A 9051-nucleotide genomic window follows, 5' to 3' on the forward strand; every position below is an offset into this window, starting at 1 on the left:
TCCTGTGTCCTCTCTCCTCTGCTGCCTCATCGTCTCTGCTCTCAGAGACGTTCAGAGGCAGCGGCTCAGCGGGCGACAGGATGTCAGCTCCAGCTGACACAGACAGGACGTCTGAAGAGGAGGAGGAGGAAGAAAAAGACGGAGCAGAGACACAGAAACATCAGACACACACAGAGGATATGAAGAGTCAGAGCTGAGGACAGAGACAGAGACAGAGACACTGCAGCAGGTAAAACTCATCTGTTTAATCATTCTCTGCAGGAAGTTCTGAAGCTGCTTTATTGTGGATGAAAGGATTCAATCTCAGGTTAAAATCAGTAAAACATGTTTGATTTCATTTACTTTGGTAACGATTCATGAACAATATGTTATTAAATACATCAAGATGTTTCCTCATCATTCAGCGAGTATTCATCCTTCATACAGAACAATCAACAGAAACCATGGATCCTGACTGAGTGAAGATTATTTAACGTGCTCAGGTTTAAAGTTTCTGTTAAATCCAGGAAATCAAAGTGAACATTAAGATTAGAAATGAAACTGACTTCAGAACAGTTTCTCATCATTAATCCTGAAGATGACCTGTTGTTACTGTCGATACACTAACAGGAGTCACTTACTGAGTGCTTCATCAGTGTCGTCTCTCGTGTGTTTTAGTCACAGTTTGTGTGTTTGTTGTTTTTCTTTCTGTGTCTGACATCTCCATGGTAACGTCCTAAATGATGCTGCGGTCTGCAGGGATACAGCAGGACGTCTGCACCGCTTCAGCTGTTCATGAAGGTTGGCCATTCGAGCTGAGCCGAGCCACAAACACACAGGACGAGGTGAGACCGCGAGTCACATGACCACATCTACAGAAGTGAACAGCAGTGCAGCTCACACACAGAACACCTGATTAAACCTCTGCTGTCAGACATCACCTGTTACTTTATAATCAGCACCGTCTGAACACAGAGTTTAGCTTCCTCTGAGCAACACGTCGAGTCGATCCAGGACCTCCAGGCTCTGATCACAGCTCTGAAATGAGCTGATGTGACAGGTGAGAACAGGAACTTACTGAGTGCTGGTGTTTGTGTGTCGTCCAGCTGCAGCAGAGTCGCCATGAGTCTGGACGAGGACGCTCGCTGGCTGGAGTGGGTCACCAAACAGTTTGAGAGCATCGCAGGAGACGACAAAGAGATTGACCTGGACGAGTTTAAGACTGCTCTGAAGGTCAAAGAGGTCAGTCACAGGTTGGAGTCTGACAGAGCTGATATCTGATCTCTGCTGTCATGTCTGTCCACTCACCTGTTGTAATCTGTGTCGGGCGCAGTCTTTCTTTGCCGAGCGTTTCTTTGCTCTGTTCGACTCGGACGGCAGCAGCTCCATCAGTCTGGACGAGCTGCTCAAAGCTCTGGACCTGCTCATCCACGGCAGCGAGACCGACAAGCTCAGGTTCCTGTTCCAGGTGTACGATGTCGACGGTCAGTACCTGGACGTTCACATTCTGTACCTTATATAAACTGAAATAAATACCTGTGATGATTCTGTGGCTGAGCTGATGATACTGAGCTAAATATCTTCAATGAATGTCCCATTAACAGGCAACAGTTGAAATTCAAGTTTCATGAACATAAACAGCTGTTTGTTTGCTACAAACTAATATTTGTTCATTGCTGATTATTAATCTGTTCTTCTTTCTAACAATCAGATAATAAGTTTATATTTTTATATTTTACATTGCTCTGGTTGTGATGATGTTCTCTCTGTCTCAGCCTCTGTTACCTGTTGGATAAATACAGTTACATGTTCCTGATGAACCGACACACACAAACACCTGGTGGTTCAGTGTGATTGGCTGCTGTCGGTCTGATCTGACACTTTGTGAGACGTCATTTTTAATCTTTGGACCTGTGGAGAAAATAACAGCAGTGCTGTATCAGTATATGATGTATATGTATATGATGACCAGTACTACGTATTGTAGTAGGTCAGACTCAGTGTGTACTGTCATGTGGACAAAGTTTAGTGGAAACCATTTTGTGATTTTTCTTTATAACTCAGCACCTCACCTCTGTTCACCTCTGCATCAGCTGCTGAAGTCCTACATTTCCCAGAATCCACCTTGAGACCCTCCAGACATTGTTTGACCTGTTGGTTTTATCTGTGAGGACAGAAAGAGAGGACTCGGCCTGGCTGTCAGCTGCAGTGCATTCTGGTTTATTGAGTTCACAGAGGGTGGAGGTCTGTCAGTTCTGACTCAGGACAGGTGTTCATCCTCTCTGGTTCTGCAGGAAGCGGTTCCATCGACCCGGACGAGCTGAGAACGGTTCTGAAGTCGTGTCTGCGTGAAAGCGCCATCTCTCTGCCGGAGGAGAAGCTGGATGACCTGACGCTGGCTCTGTTCGAGTCGGCCGACAAAGACAACAGCGGCGCCATCACCTTCGAGGAGCTGAAGGCCGAGTTGGAGACGTTCCCCGAGGTGATGGAGAACCTCACCATCAGGTCAGAGCACACCTGAACTCACCTGAACAAACCTGAACTCACCTGACCACACCTGAACTCACCTGAATTTCCTGATTTTAAAAGTGTTTTTTAGGGTTAAAATTCATTCCAGCTCTTTCTCATGACCGTACACCCCCCCCTCCCCCCTCAGTGCAGCTAACTGGTTGAAGCCTCCTGATCTGGATCAGAAGAAGCGTCAGACTCCTCGGTACCTGACCCGGGCCTACTGGCACAACAACAGCAGGAAGTTGTTGTTCCTGTGCGTCTACGCCTGCCTCAGTCTGCTGCTGTTTGTTGGAGCTGTGCTACAGCACAGCTACGGGGGCGCCTGGTACATGGTGGCCAAAGGCTGCGGACAGTGCCTCAACTTCAACTGCACCTTCGTCATGGTACAACCCCACCTGTGCACACACCACCTGTACAGGGTGGAGCAGTCACTGCTGCTAGGGGGAGTCTACCTCTGTCTACCTGTGTCTACCTGTGTCTACCTGTGTCTCCCTGTGTCTCCCTGTGTCTCCCTGTGTTTACCTGTGTCTACCTGTGTTTACCTGTGTGTCTCCCTGTGTTTACCTGTGTCTACCTGTGTTTACCTGTGTGTCTACCTGTGTTTACCTGTGTCTACCTGTGTCTACCTGTGTCTACCTGTGTTTACCTGTGTGTCTACCTGTGTTTACCTGTGTCTACCTGTGTTTACCTGTGTCTACCTGTGTCTACCTGTGTTTACCTGTGTTTACCTGTGTTTACCTGTGTGTCTACCTGTGTTTACCTGTGTCTACCTGTGTCTACTTGTGTCTACTTGTGTCTACTTGTGTCTACTTGTGTTTACCTGTGTTTACCTGTGTCTACCTGTGTTTACCTGTGTCTACCTGTGTCTACTTGTGTCTACTTGTGTTTACCTGTGTCTACCTGTGTTTACCTGTGCAGGTGCTGATGCTGCGTCGCTGTCTAACGTGGCTGAGGGCAACCTGGGTGGTGAGGATTTTACCTCTGGACCAGAACATCTTACTGCATCAGATCGTAGGCTACGCCATCCTCTGCTTCACGCTGGTTCACACCACCGCTCACATCTTCAACTTCGGTACAAACACACACACAGTGAATTTATCTTCACCTGAGGTCAGGAAACAGGTGAGAAATGTGTCTGTGTGTTGTCTCTCAGTCCAGCTGTCAGAGGGCAGTGAGTACAGTCTGTGGGAGTACCTGCTGACCACTCGTCCGGGGATCGGCTGGGTGAAGGGGACGGCCTCGGTGACCGGAGTCGTTCTGCAGGTGGTGATCTGCCTCATGGTTCTCTGCTCCAGCACGTTCGTCCGACGAAGCGGACACTTTGAGGTAAAACTCAGACTGAGTTTTTCACGTTACAGAGCTGCTGTGATGAATATCTGCTGCTGACTGTGTCAAACTGTCTGCAGGTGTTTTACTGGTCTCACCTGTCCTTCGTCTGGGTCTGGTCCCTGCTCATGGTTCACTGTGCAAACTTCTGGAAGTGGTTCGTGGTCCCAGGTCTGGTTTTCCTCCTGGAGAAGATCGTGGGCATCGCTGTTTCTCGTATGGGAGGTCTTTACATCGTGGAGGTCAACCTGCTGCCGTCAAAGGTCAAACACAAACTCCAGCTTCAGTTTTTATTCAAACATTTTATCTTAGACTCCAAACTGCTCTGAACTCTGAACTCTGATGCTCACGCTGTCTCCGACGTGTCTGATTTAGTTTTACTGGTTGTTTCCGTCTGTGTGCAGGTGACTCACCTGGTGATCAAACGTCCTCAGTTCTTCCATTTCAAACCTGGAGATTACGTCTACATCAACATCCCCGTGATCGCCAAGTACGAGTGGCATCCGTTCACCATCAGCAGCGCTCCAGAACAGTCAGGTACATCCTCTTTATCTGAGGGAGTCTCTCTGTGACGTGACGGCAGAGTTTCTGTCAGTTTGCTGCTGTAATCAGAGTTTTTCATTTTCACAGTCAGAAGCTTTAACGCAGGATTTCTTTTAGAGACTCCTCTGGTTTTTATAACTCTTTAAAATTAAGATGAACTTCTTCTTCTCATCCACCACAAGCCAGTGTGGAGGCAGGATATTGTGGCTTTAATTTATGGTTCATATCAGTCTAAAGCTGTGACCTTTGACCTGCAGATTCTCTGTGGCTTCACGTGCGCTCGATGGGTCAGTGGACGAACCGACTGTACGAGTACTTCAGACAACCAGAGAGTCAGACGGTCAGTCACAAGAGACTGGCCACGAGTCTGAGGGACCGTAGACAGCTGATGAAGGCCCAGGTCCAACACAGACACACACACGCACACACACTCACACAGCCTGGTCGTATTAAATGATGTGTAAGCCTCCTCCCCGTGCTGTCTCTGCAGGAGGAGTTGTTCAGCTCCTCAGACTGTAACACCGCCGTAGCGTCTAACGAGGACGACGCCATCGAGCTGACCATGTACCGACAGAACGGCTCCCGGTCCTGCGTGACCCCGGTGGAGCCTCCTCTGGACGAGCTGGGGCCGGCAGAAAGAGGAGAGGCTCCTCCGCTCAGAGAGGTAAAGGAAGCAGGAGTAAACATCACCTGAACAATATCAGCTGTGGATGTTTCCTCATCAGCTGCTTCTCTCTTCAAACTGCAGGTTTCTGCCAAGTTTGGTGAAAACCACCGGTTCTGTAACATCAAGGTGAGAAACCACCTGAACATTCACAGAAACAGGATCAGGTCTTTGCTGACTCCTAGTGGTCGTATCACAGAAAGACACTCAATAAAGCAGATTCCTCAGGTAATCAGAGACTGTCAGTAATCAGATTACTCCACCACCTCTGGCCTGATGCTGAATGGATCTTATTGTAACTGTAGCAGAGACAGAAGCTGCTGCAGATAATTACATGTGATTATTGATCAGAAACATGATTTTAATCAGCGTGTGTGTGATTAGACTCTGGTTGTTTTGTGTGTCAGTGTTACGTAGACGGACCGTACGGGACTCCCACCAGACAGATCTTTGCCTCTGAACACGCCGTCCTGATCGGAGCCGGTATCGGGATCACGCCCTTCGCCTCCATCCTGCAGAGCATCATGTACCGGTGAGATGCTCCACTCCTCCATCAGACCTGCTTAGATCCTGGATCAGGTTCAGGAGCAGCAGCTGCATCACTGACAGAAACATGAGAAACTACATCTCCCAGCATGCTTCAGCTCAGAGCAGAGAATAACATGTAGTTGGGATTGTTGTGTGAAAATGCTGGGAGAGGTCGAGCTCACAGGGGTACTACATCTCCCAGCATGCCTCAGTGTGACACAGGACTGTATTGATTGAATATGTAGAAACAGAAACACAGAGCAGAGGAGACTCCTCAGAGTCTCATCTGGAAATGATTACAACTCTAAAAGTCCTTTCAGTTTTTACCAAATGATCACAGCGAGTCTCATTATTAGACATTAAAAAGAAGCAAGAGACAAAGACACATGAGGGACAGACAGGGACAGACAGTGGAGGACTTCCTTATGTATAAACTGAGCTGTTGTGTGATGCAGCTGCTGCCTGATGTTGTGTTTGTGTGACACAGATACCGCCGGAGGAAGCAGAACTGTCCCAACTGTAACTACTCCTGGTGTGAAAACATCAAAGACAGCGACATGAAGCTTCGCAAAGTAAGAAAAGGCCGAACAGGAGCAGGTATCAGTGATCACAGGTGGAGTGTGACATGATGTGTCTGATGTGACCCTGCAGGTGGACTTCATCTGGATCAACAGAGACCAGAAGTCATTTGAATGGTTTGTGAGTTTACTGACTAAACTGGAGATGGACCAGGCTGATGAGGAGCCAGAAGGTGAGAGAGAGACATTAAACAAACAGAGAGAGAGAGAGAGAGAGTGGACAACCTCTGCAGAGTCACTCCTGTCTCTTCTCAGGCCGCTTCCTGGAGATGCACATGTACATGACGTCAGCTCTCAGTAAGAACGACATGAAGGCCATCGGCCTGCAGATGGCGCTGGACCTGCTGGCCAAGAAGGAGAAGAGAGACTCCATCACTGGACTGAGGACCAGGACCCAACCTGGAAGACCTGAGTGGGGGAAGGTGAGGAGACTGTCAGGTTTAAACCAGATCTAAATACAGTACAGTCCCACAGTGATGATGTGTCTCTGTAGTCCAACCTGAAGTTAGCATCAGCCTGGTTCCTCCACAGAAAGCCAATGGGATTTCTTCTTAGAAAGTTAGTGAGAGTTTGAAAGAGCGTGAGTAGAAACACAACGAGGCTGTAAAGGTGGACTGGTGAGTAGATGGGTTTTCATGTTAACGTCCCCGACAACCTCAGTAGTCTCATTTAGACACTCGTTAGCAACCGCCTTTTTTAAGACACGTAAAAGCTTCAAACATCAGGAGTGGGGGATTTACTGACCCATTTTATGTCGGAGAATAAAACCTGAAAATGTCTTGAGCTTGTGTTAAAACCACAGACCTTATTTCAGACATTTAACCAGAAACACACTGACAACAGGAAGAGCTAACATGCTAACATGCTAACTGACTTCCTGGTTTTAGGATCAGTGCTGCAGCAGGTGAAGGTGAGGCCTCATAATGTTTCTGTTCCTCAGTTAACGGGGCCTTTGTGTGTCAGGTGTTTCAGAAGGTGTCTGAGGAGAATAAAGGGAAGGTCCACGTGTTTTACTGCGGCTCTCCTGCTCTGGCTAAAGTCATCAAAGCTCAGTGTGAACACTTCGGCTTCAACTTCTACAAGGAAAACTTCTGAGGAGGTTTCCTGCTGTTCAACACACAACTCCTGCTGTGCCATCCTCTGTGTGTGTGTGTGTGTGTGTGTGTGTGTGTGTGTGTGTGTGTGTGTGTGTGTGTGTGAGACTCCTGGTTTTCTCCATAACGACCGTCTGTGTTGTGTTTCCTCCTCAGTTTGTTGGACAGTCTGACATTTGTGTTAGTTCTTCTCATATATGCACTGTGTGGTTTCATGGTTTTCCTGGTGACACATCGTCTTATATAACCAACCTGTGTAGGTCTTTAATGACTCGTTTCTGTCTGAATATAGAACATCTATCAGATTGTTTCTCTTCTCATTAAAGGAAAGTCTCCTCTGATCTCTTCATTGATCCAATCAGTTTCTTACATTCAGCACAGAAACAACAGAAACTGCATCTAGAGTCGATGAAGCAGCTGTGAGGCTGTAATAAATAAGAATAATAAATAAAACTGTTGGATGGTTTATTCAACAGCAACAACACAATACACAGTGATTTACATGAGACATAACAAGAGACACAAACTGTTTGAAAAGTCACAGAAATTTAAAAAGAGCTGTTCACAGTTTGTACCTTTTAAACCGTTTCACATTTTGTTTGTGGAAGAGATCTGTGAGGAACTTTCCAAATATATCTGAGACTAAAACAGAAATATCATCAGAATCACACCATCAAACATCATGTGTTGTGGTAATAACTGGTGGAAAGCAGTTTTCCATTTTCTGCTGCTTCATATTTAAACTCACCTCAGAGGTAAATATTGTACATTTATCACAGTGACTCTGCAGATTCACAGCACTGAAACAAAACTTGATTAACATGTAAATAACGATGAAACTGCTCGGCAGTGTGAGAATAGTTAGAATCAGCTTCACCATCACCAACATGAAAGTGATGAACATGTTAATGCATCAATGATCAGAATACAAAAAAGAAAAAAAACATTTTAAAAATGTTCTTCTTTTTCTGTTTTTCCTTTTTTTTCAATGAATTTAAAACTTTAAAGTGAAAAGGTGTCAGTTGTTTTTAGTCCCATGTCTGTCTGTCTGTCTGTGATGCTTTAGTGGTAGATAACAATTAAACTAAATACATTTATTAAACCAAAAGGTTTTGTAAATCACAAAGTATAATAATAATCATACATACATTCATATTCTGTATATTATTCATATTATTACTATTACTGTTCATTGATTACTTTTACTTTTGCTACTGAAGTATATATTTTGCCATTACTTCTGTACTTTTACTGAAGTAACGTCTTGAATGCTGTTACAGAGTATTTCTGTTCTGTGGTATTAGTACTACGAAGTACAACATGTGAGTACTTCTTCCACCACTTGAAGTATTAGTACCTATTACTGTTATTTGAGGCTGTGACTGGTGGCTAATTTTCCTCTGACATAATCAGCTGTTTACATCATCAATAAAACATCCTTGGTTTCCATGGCAACCACCGCGTTCATTTCCTGAAATGGCTTCAATGGAAGTGAAGTTAATAATGTTTTAGTTCGTGATGGTTTCAGTGAATATCTTTAAACTGATAAAACCAGTTTCATAGCATTGAAATAAAAATTTCATCCAAACTGACAAGTGAATTATTTCCAGGGTTTACAGTCGATTGAAGAGCAGCCTCCTCCTGCTGCATGTTACATCAATCTCCAGTGGATGTAACTGAGAGAATATCTCAAAAGGATTTAGTAAAAATCTAGGAAAACAAAGAATATTTTCTTTGTTATAACTGTTATTATTTTCCTCTCAGGATTACATCATAAAACCCTGCTTTTGGTGAATGGAGGTTTGTGTGATCCGTTCGATTAGTTGTA

At 45.3% G+C, this 9051-nt stretch overlaps 1 protein-coding gene across 2 annotated transcripts; it reads left to right on the forward strand.

Moving 5' to 3' along the window:
• The first annotated feature begins 8 nt into the window (after nucleotides 1–8).
• nox5 (NADPH oxidase, EF-hand calcium binding domain 5) lies at nucleotides 9–8773 on the forward strand. Of its 2 annotated transcripts, XM_018679454.2 has the most exons (18): nucleotides 9–229; nucleotides 739–824; nucleotides 1086–1221; nucleotides 1313–1463; nucleotides 2274–2484; nucleotides 2636–2873; nucleotides 3409–3562; nucleotides 3644–3816; nucleotides 3897–4079; nucleotides 4221–4353; nucleotides 4617–4759; nucleotides 4850–5023; nucleotides 5108–5152; nucleotides 5431–5555; nucleotides 6039–6123; nucleotides 6203–6302; nucleotides 6385–6551; nucleotides 7093–8773. In XM_018679454.2, the coding sequence occupies exons 3-18, from the start codon at nucleotides 1102–1104 to the stop codon at nucleotides 7222–7224; spliced, it is 2334 nt and encodes a 777-aa protein (XP_018534970.1). In that variant the 5' UTR covers nucleotides 9–229; nucleotides 739–824; nucleotides 1086–1101; the 3' UTR covers nucleotides 7225–8773. The 2 variants fall into 2 exon arrangements, with proteins under 2 accessions (XP_018534970.1, XP_050929052.1); XM_051073095.1 differs by lacking the exons at nucleotides 9–229; nucleotides 739–824 and having other exon boundaries at nucleotides 1020–1221.
• The last annotated feature ends 278 nt before the right edge of the window (nucleotides 8774–9051 follow it).

Source organism: Lates calcarifer, linkage group LG10 (assembly GCF_001640805.2).
Source record: "Lates calcarifer isolate ASB-BC8 linkage group LG10, TLL_Latcal_v3, whole genome shotgun sequence".
Taxonomy (NCBI): domain Eukaryota; kingdom Metazoa; phylum Chordata; class Actinopteri; family Centropomidae; genus Lates; species Lates calcarifer.

Bases quoted from the DNA above. Each gene is read 5' to 3' on its own strand.
- nox5 (XM_018679454.2), top strand. From the start codon at position 1,102: ATGAGTCTGGACGAGGACGCTCGCTGGCTGGAGTGGGTCACCAAACAG. The intron at 2,874-3,408 runs GTACAACCCCAC...TTACCTGTGCAG, and splicing joins TCAACTGCACCTTCGTCATG to GTGCTGATGCTGCGTCGCTG. The intron at 3,563-3,643 runs GTACAAACACAC...GTTGTCTCTCAG, and splicing joins CGCTCACATCTTCAACTTCG to TCCAGCTGTCAGAGGGCAGT.